The sequence below is a fragment of the Mustela nigripes genome, chromosome 3, assembly GCF_022355385.1.
Source record: "Mustela nigripes isolate SB6536 chromosome 3, MUSNIG.SB6536, whole genome shotgun sequence".
Classification (NCBI taxonomy): domain Eukaryota; kingdom Metazoa; phylum Chordata; class Mammalia; order Carnivora; family Mustelidae; genus Mustela; species Mustela nigripes.
Window position 1 is genome coordinate 135,810,401 of NC_081559.1, and position 23,502 is coordinate 135,833,902.

Consider the following 23,502-nt stretch of genomic DNA (forward strand, 5'->3'; position numbering starts at 1 on the left):
ACAAATCGTTAGTTTAATATTCTGGATTTCTTGAAAGACACACCTGTTTTATGGGTGACAAATTTCTTTGCCTTGTGTCTCAAAGATGTACTTGTAATGGAAAAGTGTTTCAAAAACCTTTGCTGAAAGGGCAATATGCCCTTTAAAAAAAATGTTTGAAGAACCATCAAAATTCCTCACATCAGTTACTTTCAACTCCCCAGTTTTATTTATTTGTAGTCTCTTAATGGCTATTCAGTCAGGAAGCTATCTCCATTTTCTCTTTTGAAAAACCTGGTGCTGGAAATTCAACAAACCTTTGAGAAGAGGGTGGAACAGCAATTTCTGGGACTGGTGGGCAGTTCCATTTTTTTATCCCTTGGTTTTTTGTTTTAAAATAGAGTTTCCCTTGTGGCTTACAGCTCTGTTTCTTTTAATTCATTGCCAAGGTCTTCCATCTGCCAAATGGACTTAACAAATAATTTAAAACTCTAGTGACCTCAGTTGAGTCATACAAGGAGCTACCACCTGAAGAGGGGGAATAGAATTTGGGTAGTTAACTTGGTTTAGACAAATTAAAATTGGGATGATTGTGGGATATCCTGGTAAAGAAATCTGTAGTAGACTTTGGGTAAATATGGGTTGAACTTAGAAGAGAGTTCTAGGTTGCTACTACAAAATTGTCTTTGTGGATATGTTTAGTATGTGACTTGAAGTTTAAGCTCTTGTCCAAGAAATAAGAATGATTTTGGGCAATCTTCCGGGGTCCTTGCCCTCTTCGGGAGCATTGTACCCAATAAAACTCAATAAACTTTGCTTTCCTGCCCACCAAAAAACAAAATAAAACAAAAAAACCCAAAGATTTTATATTCTGTTCAGTTACATTTATAATTATTTATCATCTACCTACAGTATGCATAGTATTATTATAGACATATGGGGTGGGTGTTAAAATTATAGTTGGCTTTCTAGAGGCGTATTACCAGGAAGGAGACATACATTATCTTATTTTAAAGAATATCTGAGTAAATCCTAGAGAAGTATAGTTGAAGTGATAGGATTGCAAGGAGGAAGAGAGAGAGTCAAATTAATTGGGAAGATTGGGAAAGCTTAAAGGTGGTAGGGTTTTGAGCTGATCCTTAAAGGACTTGATATAACCTTATCAGGTAGATGGAGGTAGGAAAGGCATTCTAGACAGTAAATAATCTTGAGAAAAGGCTTGGAAATAGAACAACTGTAGTATTTATTTTGGGAAACCAACAATCATGTTTTTGGGACACAGGTTTTAAGGTGTACAGTTTGAAAAAGGTAAGACTAAGTTAAAAAATACTTTGTGAATTCTTTATCAGAGTACTTCAAATGTAAGAATCTCTCTCCTTCCTTTTCAAACACTTGTTGTCTACTTTGTCTACTTGGATATTCTGTGAGGTAAATTGTATTTTCTTAAAACTTAAATTTTGAATACAGTTAAACCTTGTAACCTAGTCAGCCTGTGAGAGGAGCCATGTTATTCCTTCTCCCAATGTGACAGTTATAAAGGGGTGTACTGTAGTTGCAATGATACAAACTCTCTTATCACTAGATGAAAAAATCCCACATATGACTAACAGATGACTTCAGTTTCATTTTAGTATTCGTGCTGAAAGGTTTACACGCCCTTTAATGGTACTCATTTTCAGTGAACAAGAAATAAAAGATTCCCATGATGAAGATTTTCCAGGAGAGACTTTGAGTTAAAGAAGGCTTTTTATACTTGACAAGTAAGTCTCCATTTTATATGTGTTGAATTTGGTTGACAAATGAAAGTTTGGTAGTTTTTACTTCTTCATACATATGCCTTATGACCAAGAGATTATGTACAGTGAGCAAAGGTCATTTGGCTGGCAGCTGGTTAGCCACATAGCTGAGTTGACCTCTGAATGAAAGTGGATTGAAACTGTCCTATTTAGTCAGCAAGTGTCATGAATTCTCTGTAAAGTCAAACTTTATAGGTGGTATTATTTCTCCTAAGGTAATAATTGGAAAAAGTGATTAACTGTAGGGATAGAGATGAACTAGCCTTCATACAAGTTAAGTCACTATGTGGTTATTGAAGGAGGTGTAGGCTTTCTTTATAAGAGCTGCTATATTTATTTTCTTGCTTTGTAGTTTTCTTTTTGGTTGGCATTATGTTCTGCCTGATTAAATTAGGAATAGAGACATTGCCATGTCACATTAGTCTGTTGAAAATGTTTTGCTAATAATGGAGTTTCTATGTTTCTTAGAAAGTATTTTTCTTGTCTTGTAAAATTTATTTCAAAACTGCTAGTATTTTCTATATCCATAGCCGGGTAAAGGAAATTCTCTTTGTGGGGAGAGTGGTTAAGAAATGTACATGTGTTGGGCGCCTGGGTGGCTCAGTGGGTTAAGCCGCTGCCTTCGGCTCAGGTCATGATCTCAGGGTCCTGGGATCGAGGCCCGCATCGGACTCTCTGCTCAGCAGGGAGCCTGCTTCCTCCTCTCTCTCTGCCTCACTCTCTGCCTGCTTGTGATCTCTCTCTGTCAAATAAATAAATAAAATCTTTAAAAAAAAAAAAAAGAAATGTACATGTGGAGTGCTTAGGTATTAAAATCTGTAATGTTAAGGAAATTATCTATATTAAAATGATTTACTTATTAGAGATAACTCATCTAAATACCCAAAATCTCTAAGTCTCAGTGTTTTGGTCAATAACACCCTTCCCAAAGAGATTTGTGAGTATTAAAGTAAATGTATGTATAGTACTCCACACACTGAGTAGATACTGAGCAATGATAGCTACTGTTATTACTATTTTTCCATTATATATGTGATGTTCTTTTCCTCCCTACATAGTGAAGCTTAAGAAGTTACATTTTTTAGAATATTAGAGTAGGACTGGATGCACATTAAACACATCCAGTATTACCATGGTAAGGAATTTGCCAATATTTTGTGGAACTTTTGTTTCTGGAGGACATATTTGAAGTCTGGTACATTAGATTTTCAAACTAGCTGTTCTTTCCACCTGGAACACTTTTACACATGATATTCACATGACTAATTTCACTACTTATATGCCATCTTCTCTGGGAGGCCTGTCCTGATCATTCAAGACCTGAACTGAGATCAGGAGCCAGACACTTAACTTAATCCACCCAGGTACTCTCTGACCTGACCATTCTAATTAAAAATGCAACTCATGATGTGCCGGTCTCTACTTCCAACACCAAGGTTTGTATTTTTTCCTTAGCACTTATCACCTTCCAATATAATATTCAATTAATTAATTTATTTAATAAATAATATTTTTATTGTTAATTGACGGTCTTTCTCTGTTCAGATGTAAATTACACAAGGGCAGGGATTTTTTGTTTGTTTGTTTCTTTTGTCATTTGCTATATCCCCAAAGCCTAGAACAGCACATCGTAGGTTCTAAGTAAGTATTTTCAGTTGAACAGAACCTTCTGATTAAGTCTCATCCTTCTAAACTCCATACTTATGTCTTTCATTTTAAGATAAGAAACTTAACACATGGAAATTCATGGCCTGCTCTTTTGGGAAAACTCAGATTTTAAAATTACTGTTATCCATCCCATTGGTCATAGCATTCTTGTCAGGGAAGCTAGTGACAGTGATTTTTTTTTTTTTTCCATTATGAAGAGTGAAATACCTTTTAGTTTTATTTTGAAAACTTTAAACAAAAACTTGTAAGTGGTAAAATGACAAGAACACTAAGTATTAGCTGGTGTGTGTTTTCAGTAACATTTTCACCTCCTGGTTTTTAAAGTGATAAGCATTCTTTATAGAACATGTAGGGTGTTAGTCTACTTGGGCTGCCGTAACAGAATAACTACAGACTTTGTGACTTAAACAACAGACATTTATTTTTTCATAGTTCTGGAGACTAGTAGTCCAGTATCAAGGTGCCAGCAGGGTTGGTTTCTAGTGAGGCCTCTCACTTTGAGTTGCAGATGATTGCTTTGTAGCTGCATACTCATGTGGCCTTTCCTGTGTGGGTATGGGAGTGGAGTGTGTGTAGGGGGGAGGTCTCTGTTGTCTCTTCTTTTTATAAGGACATCAGCCCTATTGGATTGGGGCCCTGTCCTTATTACTCCTTTTAATCTCAATTACCTCCTTAGAGGCCCATCTCTAAGTACAGTCACATTGGTGGTTAGTATTTTGTAAGAACTTTGGAGGGAAAACATTCAGTTCATACATATAGAAAAGAATAAGAAGAGGAAAAAAATTCATTTATAATACTATTAATTCCCCAGATAAAACTACTGTTAACATTTTTTTATTCCTCCAGTCATATTTTTTTTTTGTATTTTCAAAGCTTTGTGATCATGCCATAGTATTTTTTTTTTTAACTTAACATTCTTTAATGTGAAGTCAAAGTTTACAAACTCAGATGCTTATAGGGTTCAGGCAGGCAAGGTAATAATGGTAACCAACATTTATTGAGTTCTGTTTGCCAAGTACTTTCCTAGAAATTTATATGTATTATATATGTCCTCTTTCTTAGTCTTCACCGCAACCCTATGAACTATATGCCATTATTTTTTCCATATTTCAAGTGAAAGAAAATAAGGCATAGGGAGGTAAAAGAACATGTTTGAGGACACAGCTAGTAGGTAGCTTTATTGTCATTGAGACCCAGCTGCTGAGATGACTGAAAAGGGGTCGTGGGCTACTGTGGTGAACTTGAGAGAACATGCCCCATCTAGGGCATCCACAGCTCATGAAGAAAGGTCAGTCTATTGTAACACATCTTTCAATTTTTTGATAGCAGTGAAAAATCTGTGTTTTACATGAAACATTGGCAATTAGGAAAGTTAAAAAAACATTGTTGAATAGAACTTTTTTTTTTTTAGCTTTGAGACATTTTATTATAAAAAGCTAGTACTTCTAAACATAAACTAGTAAGAACTTAAAACTCATTGCACTTTTACTTCACTTTTTGTCTTGACCTTGTATTATATCTTTAGCTTCATTGATTTTTCCTGCTGTATAAGGAGGTCCTCCCTTTTAGGGTGATTAAAAAGTACAATTTGTAGAAGAGCATCTCTTTTCCATTATTGGTAGTAGAGCTTACACCTGCTGTTAATGCTGCCTCTTGTTTGGGCACTTTGTGGTCAAACCCACTTCTGTAATAGCTGCCACTGAAGGTAGATTTTGGTAGACTTTGAAAACTTGTTTTGCTTGAAGCTCTATATGCTTCATGGCTTGCAAAACATAACAGCCTGCAAATCCCGCAGCAGTAATGGTCAGTCCATTTGCTACTACTACACTGCCCATAGCTCTGGCTTGGTGCCCCTGCATCCACCGAGAGGTTTATCCCAGCCCAGAGCCTGCAGCCATCAATTCCATGCCTCTACCAGAAAGCACCACTGGTAGGTACAAAGGGCCCAGACACAAGTACCCCAGGAAGTATGGGAGCAGCTGCCAAGTCAGACAGATCTTGTCTGTAGATTGCATTCAGCCCATATTTATAAAATAGGGGTCACAATAGTAATAATACCTGTCTCCAAATTTTGAGATGTAAGATTTAAGTGGGGGTTTCTATGTATAAGGTTTAGTTTAATACCTGGCACATAGGGCTAAGTAATTGTTAGCTAACATTTGTCCAGTCATTGGAATTTTTTAAAAGTATCATTTACTATTACTATTGTTTTTATTTTAGGAGATTATGTAAGCAATATATGGGTACATGTCTTTTATAAAAAATTCCAACAATATAAAAGAATAATTAATTATAGGATTGAAGTTGCATTTGCTTTCCACTCCCAACTTCCTTCCTCTCTCTGTATAGAATTAAAAACCCATAAATGTTATATTTATCTTTCTGGCATTTTTTTTTCCACTTTATATGTCTTGGGAGATCTTCTGAGGCCAGTTTATACAAAACTTCTTCATTCTTTTTAAAGGCTATGTGGTGTATTCTTTACTCTGGTGTACCATAATTTATTGAACTAGATCTCATTTGTCATTTACACAGTTTTCAAATAGTATATATATTTGTGCACATTTGTGACATTTTTCCCTAGGCTTGATTTTTAGATGGAATTGCTGAATTAAAAGCATATTAACTTAATATAGAGAACACACTGATGGTTATTGGAGGGAAGGTGGCTGGTGGGTGGGTGAAATAGGTAATGGGGATTGAGAAGTGCGCTGTGATGAGCACTGGGTATTGTATGGAGTTGCTGAATCACTATGTTGTACACATGAAACTAATTTCACACTGTATGTTAACTGGAATTAAAATTTAAAAACTATATTAAGAATTTTCACAGCTATTTCACCTTTGTTAAATATTTTTTAGTAGCTTTGTAGTATTCCATTTTGTGAATCTACCATTATTTACTGATTCTTATGTTGACACAGATTGTTTCTAATTTTTTGCCACTGTAGATGGACCTGTGATAAATATCTTTGTTAGTAGGTTATGGTTTTTAAAAGGTAAGTAGTCAGGACGTTTTCAACTAATAAGTATTTTTCTGAGGCTTTTCTTTCCCAAACTATTATAAGAACCATATTTAGTCATAATTTATTATTTCTAGGAAAATAGGGGTTTGATAAAATCATGGCCTAGGGTTTTTAATATTACAATCAAGATTTTTAGAATCTTTTATATATATTTCATTTTAGGTGTTGTCATCTGTAATGAAGATCACTGAAAAACAGAAGATTGAATAAAGCCTTGTAACATTGGACCTGGATAGGAGATTTAGAAAAGAAAATTACTCACTTTGGTTTTAGTGTTTCAATTTCATAATATTTATTCTTTTGAATAAATTTAAGGAGTAGAACTTAAAATTCAGTGCTATACTAACAGATGCACTATTATTATTATTATTATTATTATTTTGTATAAGAGAAGAAAATAGATAACCAAGAGCTCTAGTGATTCATAATGAAATACACTAAATTGCACTTTATGTTGTCAGTTCTTGGCATTATAATCTATATAACTGATTTAATTGTGGACATTTGGGTATCTGTCAGGTTTTTCTATGAAGGACGAAATGTTTTTGGTATTTTAACAGTAACCTTTATGCTCTTTGGAACACTTGTGGTGCAGTGTTTTAGTTACTCTTGGTTCAAGGCTGATTTAAAGAAAGCAGGCCAAGAAAGTCAGCACTGTTTTCTTCTACTTCATTGCTTGCAAGGAGGAGTTTTTACAAGGTGAGCATACACTTTTGATCATTAACATTATTTTTCTTTTATGTAAAAAGAAACTACCTTTCTGTGTTTGGGTAGTCAAATGTACAAAGTTCCCCTACTTGCATGTAGCACAAAGGTCACTTGCTCCTCACTATCAGTGGTTATATGAGTCATTGCTACTGTTAGAATTTTCTAGGTTCATTAATAGAATGTTTTAATTTACCTTGGGATACCTGGGTGTCTCAGTTGGTTAAGCATTCAGCTTTTGATTTCGGTTCCACTCATGATCTCAGTGTTGTGGGATCTAGTCCTGCATCAGGCTTGGTTCAGCATGGCGTCTGCTGCTCTCCCGTCTCCTTGCCACCTTCCCCTGCTTGTGTACGTGCACACATGAGCGTGTGTGTGTGCGCGCACACGTGTGTGTTCTCTCTCTCAAAATCTTAAGGGATGTTTTCTTAAATTTCAATTCAATTAATATATAGTGTATTACTAGTTTTCAGAGGTAGATTTCAGTGATTCATCAGTCTTACATAATACCCAGTGCTCATTACATCATGTGTCCTTAATGTCCATCACCCTGTTACCCTATTCCCTCAGCCCCCCTTCCCTCCAGCAACTCTCAGTTTGTTTCCTATGGTTAAGAGCCTTTTATGGTTTGTCTCCCTCTATGACTTTGTTTTGTTTTATTCTTCCCTCCTATCCTCCCACAATCCCGTTTTTTTTTCTATTAAATTTCAAATATGAGTGAGGTCATATGATTATTGTCTTTCTCTGATTTATTTTGCTTGGCATAATACTGTCTGGTACCAGCCACGTTGCTGCAAATGGCAAGATTTAATTTTTTTGGTGGCTGAGTAATATTCGTATATATCTATATCTGTATCTATGTATCTATACAGGTGTGTACATGTGTGTATGTGTGTATATACACACATACACACCACATCTTCTTTCTTTATTCATCTGTTGATGGACATTTGGTCTCTTTATATAGTTTTGGCTATTGTGGACATTGCTGCTATAAACATTGGGGTGCACGTGCCCCTTCAAATTAAGTTACTTTTTCTGGTATGTACTCACTTTTTGTGGGGAGATGACTCATGTCTGTGTCTTATGAATCTTTTATCTTCTATTTTGTATTCCAATCCTGATTATATAAATATAGTTTATCACATGCAACTGTGTTAGATCCCTTAATTTTTTAAGTTTCTTTTATCACTGATTTCACGATATGAAATTTTTATTGTAATAATTGCAGTAGCCATATGGTTAGTTAGGTACAGAATCATATGCAGAACTAAAAATAACTTTAAGAATCATTTTGTTTGAGGACACCTAAATGGCTTAATTGTTAAGCATCTGCCTTCAGCTCAGCTTATGAACCCAGAGTCCTGGGATTGAGTCCCATGTCGGGCTCCTTGCTCAGCAGGGAGCCTGCTTCTCCCTCTGCTTGCTGCTCCCCCTGCTTGTGTTCTCTCTTTTTCTCCCTCTCTCTCTGACAGATAAATAAAATCTTAAAAAAAAGAATCATCTTATTCATCTTGTTATTTTATAGTTAAATTAGGAATCTAAATAAGTCCTGAGAATTCTATGATTTTCCATATGTCTAATTTCATTTGATCTTATTATTATCTTAAGGCATTTAATTCTGTTAAAAGCAATATATATGTAATAAAGAGAAAAATAAAGACAAATATTAGATGGATAATATTTTTTTTTGTTACAATTAGATTTTGAATTTAGGCTGTTTTAACTACCATCTTTCTTTAGAGATATTTTAGTGACTATAGAATTCTAATATGTAGTTATTTTGTCTCTGCATATTATAGTCTCTGCATATAAGTCTCTTGGTTTCTGTTGTTGCGCTTCAGGAATTAGATATCAGTTTTACTGCTGTTCTTTTGTTTTTTAAAAAAATTAATTTTTTTTTAAAAAAGATTATTAGAGAGAGAGAGAGAGTGAGAGATCATGAGCAAGAGGGAAGGATAGAGGGAGAAGAAGACTCCCTGATGACAGGGAGCCCAGTGTGGGACTTGGCCTGGATCCTGGGATCATGACCTGAACTGAAGGCAGATGCTTAACCAACTGAGTCACCCAGGTACCCACTGCTATTCTTTAAAAAGTATTTTATCTTTTGGGGTTTATATACAGTTTCCAATATATCTAGGTATAGATTTTTCTTTCTTTTTTTTTTTTTTTTGCTTGGGATTTGCTGGCCTTCTTAATTCTGTGGATTATTATCTTCCATCAGTCTTGCACAATTCTCAGCCATTATCTTTTCTAATGTTTTCTGTGCACATTTCCTTGTGGGACTCCAAGCAAATGTAAGTTAGATCTCACATTATCTAATATGAGTGTTTCATGTTAGGTGTTTTGAATTTTTATTTTTGGACTCTCTGTGGTGTGTGGTACATTCTGTGAATAATTTTCATAACTCTTTTTATTTCACTAGTACTTTCATTGTGGCCAAAATGTTATTCCATCCAACCTCTGGGTTTTATTTTACTTTTTAATTTTAATTTAATTTTATTATTTTTGATTTAAATTCAGATTGTTTAACAAATAATGTAGTATTGGTTACAGAGGTAGAAGTTAGTGATTCATCACTTATATGTAACATCTAGCGCCCATCACAGAATTGCTATCTTAATACCCATCACCCATATAACCCATTCCCTCACTCACTTTCCCTCCAGCAACCCTCAGTTTGTTCTCTATAGTTAGGAGTCATTTATAGTTTCCCTTCCTCTCTATTTTAATCTTATTTTTCCTTCCCTTCCTCATGTTCATCTGTTTGGTTTCTTAAATTCCAAATGTGAGTGAAATCATAAAATATTTGTCTTTCTCTGACTTACTTTGCTTTGCATAATAAATTCTAGTTCCATCCATGCACTGCAAATGGAAAGATTTCACTCTTTTTGATGACTCAGTAATAATCCTGTGTGTGTGTGTGTGTGTGTGTGTGTGTGTATGCATGTGCACGCAACATCATCTTTATCCACTCATCAGTCAATGGACATTTGGGCTCTTTCCCTAATTTGGCTATTGTTGATAGTGCTGCTATAAACATTGGGGTGCATGTGCCCCTTTGAATCAGCATTTTTGTATCCTTTGGGTAAATAACTAGTGGTGCAATTGGTGGGTGGTAGGGTAGTTCCATTTTTACCTTTTCTTTTCTTTCTTTTTTTTTAATTTTAATTTTTTAAAATAAACATATAATGTATTATTAGCTCCAGAGCTACAGGGCTGTGAATTGCCAGGTTTACACACTTCACAGCACTCACCATAGCACATACCCTTCCCAATGTCCATAACCTCACCCCCTTCTCCCCAACCCGCTCCCCCCAGCAACCTTCAGTTTGTTTTGTGAGATTAAGAGTCACTTATGGTTTGTCTCCCTCCCAATCCCATCTTGTTTCATTCATTCTTCTCCTACCCCCTTAACCCCATGTTGCATTTCCACTTCCTTATATCAGGGAGATCATATGATAGTTGTCTTTCTCCGATTGACTTATTTCGCTAAGCATGATACCCTCTAGTTCCATCCACATCGTCGCAAATGGCAAGGTTTCATTTCTTTTGATGGCTGCATAGTATTCCATTATATACATATACCACATCTTCTTTAGCCATTCATCTGTTGATGGACATCTAGGTTCTTTCCATAGTTTGGCTATTGTGGACATTGCTGCTATAACCATTCGGGTGCACATGCCCCTTCAGATCACTACGTTTGTATCTTTAGGGTAAATACCCAGTAGTGCAATTGCTAGGTTGTAAGGTAGCTCTATTTTCAACTTTTTGAGGAACCTCCATGCTGTTTTCCAGAGTGGCTGCACCAGCTTGCATTCCCACCAGCAGTGTAGGAGGGTTCCCCTTTCTCCGCTTCCTCGCCAGCATCTGTCATTTCCTGACTTGTTAATTTTAGCCATTCTGACTGGTGTGAGGTGGTATCTCATTGTGGTTTTGATTTGTATTTCCCTGATGCCGAGTGATGTGGAGCACTTTTTCATGTGTCCGTTGGCCATCTGGATGTCTTCTTTGCAGAAATGTCTGTTTATGTCCTCTGCCCATTTTTTGATTGGATTATTTGTTCTTTGGGTGTTGAGTTTCATAAGCTCTTTATAGATTTTGGATACCAGCCCTTTATCTGATATGTCGTTTGCAAATATCTTCTCCCATTCTGTCAGTTGTCTTTTAATTTTGTTAACCATTTCCATTGCTGTGCAAAAGCTTTTGATCTTGATGAAGTCCCAGTAGTTCATTTTTGCCCTCGCTTCCCTTGCTTTTGGCGATGTTCCTAGGAAGACGTTGCTACGGCTGAGGTCAAAGAGGTTGCTGCTTGTGTTCTTCTCAAGGATTTTGACAGATTCCTTTCTCACATTGAGGTCCTTCATCCATTTTGAGTCTATTTTTGTGTGTGGTATAAGGAAATGGTCCAATTTCATTTTTCTGCATGTGGCTGTCCAATTTTCCCAACACCATTTATTGAAGCTAAATGGACATTTATTGAAGATAAATGGACATTGTTTCCTGCTTTTTCAAAGATTAGTTGACCATAGAGTTGAGGGTCTATTTCTGGGCTCTCTATTATGTTCCCTTGATCTATGTGTCTGTTTTAGTGCCAGTACCATACTGTCTTGATGATGACAGCTTTGTAATAGAGCTTGAAGTCTGGAATTGTGATGCCACCAACTTTGGCTTTCTTTTTCAATATTCCTTTGGCTATTCGAGGTCTTTTCTGGTTCCGTATAAATTTTAGGATTATTTGTTCCATTTCTTTGAAATAAAGGGGTGGGATTTTGATAGGGATTGCATTAAATGTGTAGATTGCTTTAGGTAGCATAGACATTTTCACAATATTTGTTCTTCCAATCCAGGAGCATGGAACATTTTTCCATTTCTTTGTGTCTTCTTCAGTTTCTTTCATGAATACTTTATAGTTCTCTGAGTATAGATTGTTTGCCTCTTTGGTAAGGTTTATTCCTCAGTATCTTATGGTTTGGGTGCAATTATAAATGGGACTGACTCCTTAATTTCTCTTTCTTCTGTCTTGTTGTTGGTATAAAGAAATACAACTGATTTCTGTGCATTGATTTTATATCCTGACACTTTACTGAATTTTTGTACAAGTTCTAGCAAATTTGGAGTGGAGTCTTTTGGGTTTTCCACATGTAATATCATATCATCTGTGAAGAGTGATAGTTTGACTTCTTCTTTGGCGATTTAGATGCATTTAATTTCTTTTTGTTGTCTGATTGCTGAGGCTAGGACTTCTAGTACTATGTTGAATAGCAGTGGTGATAGTGGACATCCCTGCTGTGTTCCTGACATTAGTAGAAAAGCTCTCAGTTTTTCTCCATTGAGAATGATATTTGCAGTGGGTTTTTCATAGATGGCTTTGATAATATTGAGGTATGTGCCCTCTATCGCTACACTTCGAAGAGTTTTGATCAGGAAGGGATGCTGTACTTTGTCAGATGCTTTTTCAGCATCTATTGAGAGTGTCATATGGTTCTTGTTCTTTCATTAATGTGTTGTATCACATTGATTGATTTGTGGATGTTGAACCAACCTTGCAGCCCTGGAATAAATCCCACTTGGTCGTGGTGAATAATCCTTTTAATGTACTGTTGGATCCTATTGGCTAGTATTTTGGTGAGAATTTTCACATCTGTGTTCATCAAGGGTATTGGTCTGTAATTCTCTTTTTTGATGGCATCCTTGTCTGGTTTTGGGATCAAGGTGATGCTGGCCTCATAAAATGAGTTTGGAAGTTTCCCTTTCATTTCTATTTTTTGGAACAGTTTCAGGAGAATGGAATTAATTCTTCTTTAAATGTTTGGTAGAATTCCCCTGGGAAGCTATCTGGTCCTGGGCTTTTGTTTGTTTGGAGATTTTTGATGACTGTTTCAATCTCCTTACTGGTTATGTGTCTGTTCAGGTTTTCTATTTCTTCCTGGTTCAGTTGTGGTAGTTTATATGTCTCTAGGAATGCATCCATTTCTTCCAGATTGTTAAATTTGTTGGCGTAGAGTGGCTCATAATATGTTCTGTATTTCTTTGGTGTTGGTTGTGATCTCTCCTCTTTCATTCATGATTTTATTAATTTGGGTCCTTTCTCTTTTCTTTTTGATGAAGTCTGGCCAGGGGTTTATCAATCTTATTAATTCTTTCAAAGAACCAGCTCCTAGTTTCTTTGATTTGCTCTATTGTTTGTTTGTTTTTAAAATTTCTATTTCATTGATTTCTGCTCTGATCTTTATGATTTCTCTTCTTCTGCTGGGTTTAGGCTTCCTTTGTTGTTCTTTCTCCAGCTCCCAGCTGGAGAATGCCACAGAGACCTGGTTCTTTCTCCCAGCTCCAGCTCCTAGGTGTAGGTTTAGGTTGTGTATTTGAGACCTTTCTTGTTTCTTGAGAAAGGCTTGTATCGCTATACATTTTCCTCTCAGGACTACCTTTGCTGGGTCCCACAGATTTTGAACCGTTGTGTTTTCATTATTATTTGTTTCCATGAATTTTCTCAATTCTTCTTTAATTTCCTGGTTGACCCATTCATTCTTTAGAAGGATGCTGTTTAGTCTCCATGTATTTGGGTTCTTTTCAAATTTCCTCTTGTGATTGAGTTCTAGCTTTGGCACATTGTGGTCTGACAATATGCAGGGAATTATCCCAGTGTTTTGGTACTGGTTGAGACCTGATTTGTGACCCAGGATGTGATCTGTTCTGGAGAATGTTCCATGTGCACTAGAGAAGAATGTGTATTTTGTTGTTTTGGGATGGAATGTTCTGAATATATCTGTGATGTCCATCTTATCCAGTATGTCATTTAAGGCCTTTATTTCCTTGTTGATCTTTTGCTTGGATGACCTGTCCATTTCAGTGAGGGGAGTGTTAAATTCCCCTACTGTTATTGTATTATTGTAGATATGTTTCTTTGATTTTGTTATTAATTGGTTTATATAGTTGGCTGCTCCCATGTTAGGGGCATAGATATTTAAAATTGTTAGATCTTCTTGACAGACCCTTTGAGTATGATATAGTGTCCTTCCTCATCTCTTATTATAGTCTTTAGCTTAAAATCTAATTGATCTGATATAAGGATTGTCACCCCAGCTTTCTTCTGATGTCCATTAGCATGGTAAACGTTTTCCACCCCCTTGCTTTAAATCTGGAGGTGTCTTTGGGTCTAAAATGAGTTTCTTGTAGGCAGCATATTGATTTTTTTTTTTTTAACCCATACTGATACCCTGTGTCTTTTGATTGGGGCATTTAGCCCATTTACATTCAGCATAACTATGGAAAGGTATGAATTTAGTGCCATTGTATTGCCTGTAAGGTGGCAGTTACTGTATATTGTCTCTGTTCCTTTCTGATCTACTACTTTTAGGCTCTCTCTTTGCTTAGGGTTCCCCTTTCAATATTTCCTGTAGAGCTGGTTTGGTGTTTGCAAATACTTTTTCAGTTTTTGTTTGTCCTGGAAGGTTTTTATCTCTCCTTCTATTTTCAGTGACAGCCTAGCTGGATATAGTATTCTTGGCTGCATGTTTTCTCGTTTAGTGCTCTGAATATATCATGCCAGTTCTTTCTGGCCTGCCAGGTCTCTGTGGATAAGTTGCTGCCAATCCAATATTTTTACCTTTGTATGTTACAGACTTCTTATCCTGGGCTCTTCTGGATTTTCTCTTTGTCGCTAAGACTTGTAAATTTTACTATTAGGTGATGGGGTGTGGACCTATTCTTATTGATTTTGACGGGGGTTCTCTGTACCTCTTGGATTTTGATACTTGTTCCCTTTGCCGTATTAGGGAAATTCTCTAAAATAATTCTCTCCGTATACCTTCTGCTCCCCTCTCTTTCTTCTTCTTTTAGAATCCCAATTATTCTAATGTTGTTTTGTCTTATGGTATCACTTACCTCTCGAATTCTCCCCTCATGGTCCAGTAGTTGTTTGTCTCTCTTTTGCTCAGCTTTTTTATTCTCTGTCATTTGGTCTTCTATATCACTAATTCTTTCTTCTGCCCCATTTATCCTAGCAGTAAGGTCCTCCATTTTTTTTATTGCACCTCATTAATAGCTTTTTTGATTTCAAGTTGGTTTGATTTTAGTTTTTTTATTTCTCCAGAAGGGGCTTTTATTTCTCTGGACGGGATTTCTCTATTATCTTCAATGCCTTTTTTGAGCCTGGCTAGAACCTTGAGAATCATCATTCTGAACTCTAGGTCTGACATATTACCAATGTCTGTATTGATTAAGTCCCTAGCATTCAGTACTGCCTCTTGTTCTTTATTTTTGTGGTGAGTTTTTCCGCCTTGTCATTTTGTCCAGACAAGAGTATATGAAGGAGCAAATAAAATACTAAAAGGGTGTCAAGGACCCCAGAAAATGTGCTATAGCCAAATCAGAAGAGACCCCAAATTGGGGGGAGAAAGGAATTAAGAAGTTCATAAAAAAAAATTAAAAAAAGAAAACAAAGAAAAAAAATATATATTAGACTGGTGACTAGAACAGGGTCACCCTCTTAATTTTGGGAGTATTTTGGTCTCTTAGAAGAAACTACCTCCCAAGATTTTAAAGAATGAAAAACATATATAAGGATAAACACAATGAAGGGATAGAGTATGACTATAAAGATGAAAAAATTTTTTTTTAAATTTCTAAAAAAGGAGTTCATAAGGTAAGTTGGTTTGGAGAATAAAGAAAAAGAAAATGGGGAGAATTTGCTTATGCTAGAGACTAGAACAAGCCCGGTGATAGATTTAGGGTGTATTTTGATCTAGTAGAAGAAGTTGTACTTCAAATTTTTTAGGAAAAAAAACCCTATGTGTAAATAAAAGATAAAGTTAGATACAATGAAAGATAAAATATGACTATAATAATGAAGGTTTAAAAACGATTTTTTTTAATGAAATGTATTAAGATACACTAGTTAAAAAATGTTAAAAGAGGAAAGGGTAAAAGTTAAAAAAAATTTAGCAGAAGGAAAAAATAAAATTAAAAAAATTAATTAACCTTGCAAGACTAAAAATTCATGGGGAGAGAGCCATGAATTCCATGCTTTGCTTCCTCCTCCTCTGGAATTCCACTGTTCTCCTTGGTAAGTGAAATTGGTCTTGGCTGGATTTCTTGTTGATCTTCTGCAGGAGGGGCCTGTTGTAGTGATTCTCAAGTGTCTTTGCCCCAGGCACAATTGCAGCACCCTTACCAGGGGCTGGGGTAAGTAATCCGCTCAGGTTGGTTTTTTGGGAGCTTTTCATAGAGTTCCGGAGGACAGGAATGAAAATGGCTGCCTCCCAATATCTGGCCTGAAGGAGCGGAGAGCTCGCGCCCCACTCCTCCGTGCGCCCTCAGAGAAAAGTGCTCAGTCACTCTCATCTCCCTGGCCTCTGGCTGTGCTTCAAGCTCACCCAGCCTGTTACCAGGCGTCTCTGTCTCTGGCACACAGCTTCGCCTGGAGTCTCCAAACCCTGCAGATCCCTGAGCTCTTCCCCAGGGGTCTTCCCGGATCTTGTGGGGACCCCACCCACAGAGCAGTGGCCTGTGCTACGGATTACGGTTCAAGGTAGCCGGGAGTTGAGAGCTAACTCCTCGGCTCTGTCTCTGTAGTCGGCTTCCCCACTCTAATCCCTGCAAGCTCTGCGACACTCAGACACCCCTGATTTTTCTGTGACCCCGTGGGACCTGGGGATATGCTGTCCCTGCATGGGCTTCACCCCGGTATAGCTTCTAGAGCGATGTCCCTCAGTGGAGTAGACTTTTAAAAGTCCTGATTCTGTGCTCCATTGCTCCGCCACTTGCTGGGAGCCGGCCTCTCCCACTGCAGTGTCTTCCCATCGCTTTGGCTTCACTTCTCCACCAGTCCTACCTTTCAGAAAGTGGTCAATTTTCTGTTTCTAAAATTGCTGCTCTTCTTCTCTTCACTCTCCTGTTGGATTTGTAGGTATTTGGAATGGTTTGATAAGCTATCTAGCTGATCTCCTGCTACCTGATGTAGTCTCAGCCTGCTACTTCTCCACCATCTTGACTCCTCCCATTTTTACCTTATTGAGGAACCTTCTGTTTTCCAGAGTAGCTGCAACAGTTTGCATTCCCACCAACAGTGCAGAAAGACTCTTTCCCTGCATCCTTGCCAACATCTGTTGTTTCCTGAGTTACTAATTTTAGCCTTTCTGACCAGTGTGAGATGGTATCTCATTGTGATTTTGATTTGTATTTCCCTACTGATAAGTGATGTTGAGCATTTTTTTATGTGTCTGTTGGGGATTTGTATGTCTTCTTTGGAGAAATGTTTGTTCATGTCTTCTGCCCATTTCTCAACTAGATTGTTTATTTTTTGGGTGTTGACTTTGATGAATTCTTCATATATTCTGGATGTTGGCCCATTGTCAGATAAGTCATTTGCAGATATCTTCTCTCATTATATTGATTTCCTTGTAGTTTTGTTGATTGTTTCCTTCATTGTGCAGACATTTTTTATCTCGATGAGGTCTCAATAGCTCATTTTTGCTTGTTTCCCTTGGCTCCAGAGATGTGCTAGTAAGAAGTTGCTGTAGTCAGGGTCATAGAGGTTGGTGTCTGTGTTCTCCTCTAGGATTTTGATGGTTTCCTGTCTTATATTTAGGTCTTTCATCCATTTTGAATTTACTTTTGTATATGGAGTAAGGAGGTAGTCCGGTTTCTTTCTTTTGCATGTAGCTGTCCAGTTTTCCTAATACCATTTGTTGAAAAGACTGTCTTTTCTCCACTGGACATTCTTTCCCACTTTGTCCAAGATTAGTTGACCATAAAGTTGAGGGTCCATAAAGTTGACGCTCCAGAGTAGGTCTCTACTCTGTTCCATTGATCTATGTGTCTGTTTTTATGCCTGTACCATACCGTCTTGATGATCACAAGTTTTGTAATACAGCTTGAGGTATGGAATTGTGATGCCTCCTGCTTTGCTAGTAACATACTGTCTTGATGATTACAGCTTTGGAATACAGATGGAAGTCTGGAATTTTGATGCTTCCCACTTTGCTTTTCTTTTTCAATATTACTTTAGTGATATGCAGTCTTTTCTGGTTCCAAAGAAATTTTATTTTTGTTTCTTAAGGTTCTGTGAAAAGTGCTGGTGGTGTTATTTTGATCAGGATTACAATGAATATATAGATTGCTTTCAGTAGTAAAGACATTTTAACAATATTTGTTCTTCCATTTCCAGAGCATAGAATGTTTTTCCATTTGTTTGTGTCTTCAGTTTTTTTCATAAGTATTCTGTAGTTTTCAGCATACAGATCTTTTTACTCTTTTGGTTAGGTTTATTCCTAACTATCTTCTGGTTTTTGGTGCAATTGTAATTGGGATTGATTCTTTGATTTCTCTTTCTGTTGATTCATTATTGGTGTATGGAAATGTGACAGACTTTTGTACATTGATTTTATATCCTGCAACTTTGCTGAATTCCTATATCAGTCCTAGCAATTTTTTGTTGGATTCTTTTGGGTCTTCTGTGTAGAGTATCACATCATCTGCAAAGAGTGAAAGTTTTATTGCACTTCCAGTGCAATATTGAACAACAGTGTTGAGAGTGGACATACCTGTCATGTTCCTGACCTTAGGAGAAAAGCTCTTAAGTTTTTCCTCATTGAGAATGGTATTAGCTGTGGGTCTTTCTTTTTCCCTTTCTTCCTTCCTTTCCTCCTTTATTCCTTTTCTTTTTTTTTAAAAATATTTTATCTATTTGTGAGAGAGAGAAAGAATGAAAGAGAAAGAGCATGAGCCAGGGGGAAGGGCTGAGGGAGAAGCAGACTCCCTGCTGAGCGGGGAGCCCCATGTGGAACTCAGTTCTCAGACCCCAGGATCATGACCTGAGCTGAAGGCATACACCCAGATGAGTGAACCACCCAGGCACCCATACCTGTGGGTCTTTCATATATGACTTTAATGATGTTGAGGTATGTTCCTTCTATCCCTACTTTTTTGAGGGTTTTTATCAAGAAAGGATGCTGTATTTTGTCAGATGTTTTTTCTGAGTCTATTGAGAGAGAATCAGTGGTTCTTATCCTTTCTTTTATTAATGAGGTGTGATATGTTAATTGATTTGTGGATATTGAACCACCCCTGCAGCCCAGGAATAAATCCCCCTTGATCATGATCATAATCCTTTTAATGTCCTGTTTGATTCAATTAGCTAGTATCTTGTTGAGAGTTTCTGGATCCATGTTCATCCTGGATACTGGTCTGTAATTCTCCTTTTTAGTGGAGTCTTTGTCTGGTCTTGGAATCAAGGTAGTGCTGGCCTCAGAGGATGAATTTGGAAGTTTTCCTTCCACTTTTATCTTTTGGAACAGCTTGAAAAGAGTAGGCATTAATTCTTAAATGTATGGTAGAATTCCCCTGGGAAGCCATCCAGCCCTGGACTCTTGTTTTTTGGGAAGTTTTTGATTGCTGATTCAATTTCTTTGCTAGTTATGGGTCTTTTCAAATTTTCTATTTTTTCCTGTTTCAGTTTCGGTAGTTTATATGTTTCTAGGAATTTATCTGTTTCTTCCAGATTGCCCAGTTTTTTAGCATATAATTGCTCATAAAATTCTCTTATGTATTTCTGTGATGTTTGGTTGTGATCTCTCCTCTTTCATTTGTGATTTTCTTTAGATCATTTACCTTTTCTTTTTGATAAGTCTGGCTATGCATTTATCAATTTTGTTAATTCTTTCAAAGAGCCAACTCCTGGTTGCATTGATCTGTTCTATTGTTTTGTGTATGTGTTTTTTTTTTTTTTTTAAATTGTGATACCTCCAACTTTGTTTTTTCTTAAGAATGCTTTGGCTCTTCAGGAGCCTTGATGGTTTCTATACAAATTTTAAGATTATTTGTTTTAGTTCTGTGAAAAATATTGTTGGTATTTTGATAGGGTTTGCATTTAATCTTTAGATTGCTTGGGTAATGTGGACATTTTAACAATATTTGTTCTTCCAGTCCAAAAGCATGGAGTATCTTTCCATTGTGTTTTCTTCAATATCTTACAGTTTTTAGAGTACAGGTTAAGTTCATCTCTTTGGCTAAATTTTATTAAGGTATTTTATTCTGTTTGATGTGATTTTAAATGGGATTTTTTGAAAAATTACTCTTCCTGCTAGTTTGTTGTTAGTGTGTAGAAATGCAACACATTTCTGTATGTTGATTTTGTGTGCTGCAACTTTACTGAATTCATTGGTTCTAAAATATTTTGATGGAGTTTTAGGGTTTTGTATATAATGTCATGTCATCTGCAAATAGTGACAGTTTTACTTTTTTTTTTTTAATCAATCTTGATGACCTTTACTTCTTTTTTCTTGTCTGATTGCTGTAGCTAGGACTTCTAATAATATGTTGAATAAAAGTGAATGAGAGTAGTTATCTTGTCTTGTTCCTGATCTTAGAGGAAAAGCTCCAGTTTTTTACTGCTGAGTGTGATATTAGCTTTGGGTTTATCATATATAGTTTTCATTATGTTAAGGTGTGTTCCCTCTATGCCCACTTTGTTAGAGTTTTTATCATGAATGGATGTTATACTTTGTCACATGCTTTTTCTGCACCTTTTGAAATGATCATGACTTTTGTTCTTTATACTTGTTTTTTATATTGATTTTATCCTATGACTTTGATAAGTTCACTTACTAATTCTAGTAGCTTTTTTGTAGAACTTACTTGTTCTAGTAGCTTTTTTGTAGACTCCTTAGGATTTTTTTTTTTTTTTTACATAGATAACCCTGTCATTTTGAAGAAAGAAACCATGCTGCCTTGATTACTGTAGCTTTATAATACTCTTGGAAGTCATGTATGCTTTTCTCCTCTTTCAAGTAGACTTTATTTTTTAGAGCAGTTTTAGGTTCACAGAAGAATTGAGCAGAAAATACGGTTCTCATATATCCTTAACTGTCCTCCCACTACCAACAGCTTTCCATACTAGCAACATTTCTCACAGGAATGGTACATGTGTTACAATTGATGAACTTATATTGTCACATCATCATCACCCAAAGACAATAGTTTACATTAGTTTATTGTTGGAGTTGTACGTTTTGGGGGTTTTGACAAATGTACAATGACATATATCTACCATACAATATCATATATAATAGTTTCACTGCCCTAAAAATCCTTTGGGCTTTGTGTCTTCATTCCTACTGACCCTAACCCCTGGCAACTACTGATCTTTTTATTGTCTTTGTAGTCTTGTTTTTTCCCAGACACAATACAGTTAGAATCATAGCCTATGTAGCCTTTTCAGATTGGCTTCTTTCACTTAATAGCAAGCCTTTAACATTCTTCTGTGTCCTTTCATGGCATGATAGCTTATTTCTTTTAGCACTAAATAATATTCCTTTGTGTGGACGTATTACAAGTTATTTATCCATTCACCACCTACTGAAGGATATCTTAGTCGTTTCCAAGTTTTGGGATTATGAATAAAGTTACTGTGAATATCCATGTGTAGGCTTTATGTGGACATAAATCTTCACTAATATGATAAATACAAAGAAGCGTGGTTGCTGAATCCTGATTCATATGTTAGAGTGTGAAAATGCCAAACTGTCTCCCAAAGTGGTTGTACCATTTTACACTCCCATCAGCCTTGATTGAGACTTCATATTGCTCCACATCCTTGTCAGCATTTGTCGTAGTATTCTGGATTTTAGCCATTCTTATAGGTGTATAGTGGTATCTCATTTTAATTTGCATTTCCCTAATGACATATGATGTAGAGCATCTTTTTTTATACTTGCTTGCTATGTGTATATTTTCTTAGGTGAAGTGTATGTTCAGGTCTTTTGCCTGTTTATTTCATCAGGTCATTCTTTTTTTTTTAATTGTTGAGTTGAAGTGTTCTTTATATATTTTGGATAACAGTCATTTATCACATGTCTTTTACAAATATTTTCTCCCAGTCTGTAGCACGTCTTCTCATTCTCTTGACATATCTTTACTTTCAATCTGTATGTATCTTATTTTATTTTATTTTATTTTATTTTATTTTATTTTATTTTATTTTTTTTAAAGATTTTATTTATTTATTCGACAGTCAGAGATCACAAGTAGGCAGAGAGGCAGGCAGAGAGAGAGGAGGAAGCAGGCTCCCTGCTGAGCAGAGAGCCCGATGTGGGGCTCGATCCCAGGACCCTGAGATCATGACCTGAGCTGAAGGCAGAGGCTTAACCCACTGAACCACCCAGGCGCCCCTGTATGTATCTTTTTTAAAAAAAAGATTTAATGTATTTATTTGACAGCTGTAGACAGCAAGAGAGAGAATACAAATGGGGAGTGGGAGAGGGACAAGCAGGCTTCCCACTGAGCAGGGAGCCTGAAGAGGGGCTCGATCTTAGGACCCTGGGATCATGACCTGAGCTGAAGGCAGACACTTAATGACTAAGCCACCCAGTTGCCTCTGTATGTATCTTTAAATTGAAACTGTATTCTTCTAGGAAACGTAGACTTGGGTCTTGAATTCATGTATTATGTTCTTTTTCAAAATTGTTTTGGCTATATTAGGGTCTTTGTATTTCCACATGAAGTTTGAATCAGTTTTCCAGCTACTATAATTGATAATGTCTTTATAATTTCATTTTTTTCAATTATTTCTTACCATTGAGTAGAAATACAGTTGATTTTTTCCTAATTTGACTCTTGAGACCTTGCTAAACTCAGTCTATTAGTGTTTTGTTTTCTGGTATTTTCTGTTGTTCATCATGTCATTCAGATAGGATTAGTTTGATTTCCTTTTTAAATATATTTATTCCTTTTATTTTTTTGTCTTGTGTCATTCTCTCTGTCTGGTTCTTCCCATAAATTGTTGAATAGATGTGATGACAGTGATATTTTTGGTTTGTTCCTGATCTCAGGGATAAAATGTTGAGTGTTTTACCACTAAGTTCGATGGTGTCCTCTAGGGTTTCTGTAGCTGCCCTTTATCAGATTAAAGAGATTTCATTCTCTTTTAATATTCTTGAGGGTTCATTTAAAAAATATATTGATGTTTAATTTTGTCAGATATTTTTCTTGTATCTATTGAGATGATTGTATGGTATTTCATTAATTCACTTTTCATTGATTGACTTAAGACTATTTTACCAATTGCATTCCTGGTACAGACTCTAACTGATCGTGATTTTTTTTAATACATTGCTGAATTCCTATTTGCAAATATTTTTTTAAAAGATTTTATTTATTTATTTGATAGAGATTACAAGTAGGCAGAGAGGCAGGCAGAGAGAGAGGGGGAAGCAGGCTCCCTGCTGAGCAGAGAACCCAATGCAGGGCTCGATCCCAGGACCCTGGGATCATGACCTAAGCTGAAGGCAGAGGCTTAACCCACTGAGCCACCCAGGTGTCCCTGC

The 23,502-nt window shown here is 36.4% G+C and overlaps 1 protein-coding gene, 1 long non-coding RNA gene and 1 pseudogene across 3 annotated transcripts in view; 2 read left to right on the plus strand and 1 right to left on the minus strand.

The window, feature by feature from the left end:
* LOC132014076 (uncharacterized) overlaps positions 1-6,813 on the plus strand; it is a 52,632-nt gene extending 45,819 nt beyond the window's left edge. Inside the window, exons 2-3 of one of the 2 annotated variants that reach the window (XR_009403207.1) lie at positions 1,659-1,739; positions 6,632-6,813. This is a non-coding gene — a long non-coding RNA (uncharacterized LOC132014076). The remainder of the gene's footprint in view (positions 1-1,658; positions 1,740-6,631) is intronic. The other variant, XR_009403206.1, reaches the window with a different exon arrangement.
* On the minus strand, positions 4,934-5,278 carry LOC132013143 (mitochondrial import inner membrane translocase subunit TIM14-like; annotated as a pseudogene).
* An 83-nt stretch (positions 6,814-6,896) lies between the features above and the next one.
* XKR9 (XK related 9) overlaps positions 6,897-23,502 on the plus strand; it is a 39,403-nt gene continuing 22,797 nt past the window's right edge. The window contains exon 1 of the mRNA XM_059392876.1: positions 6,897-7,168. Within this exon, the coding sequence (XP_059248859.1) occupies positions 6,897-7,168 (272 nt within the window). The remainder of the gene's footprint in view (positions 7,169-23,502) is intronic.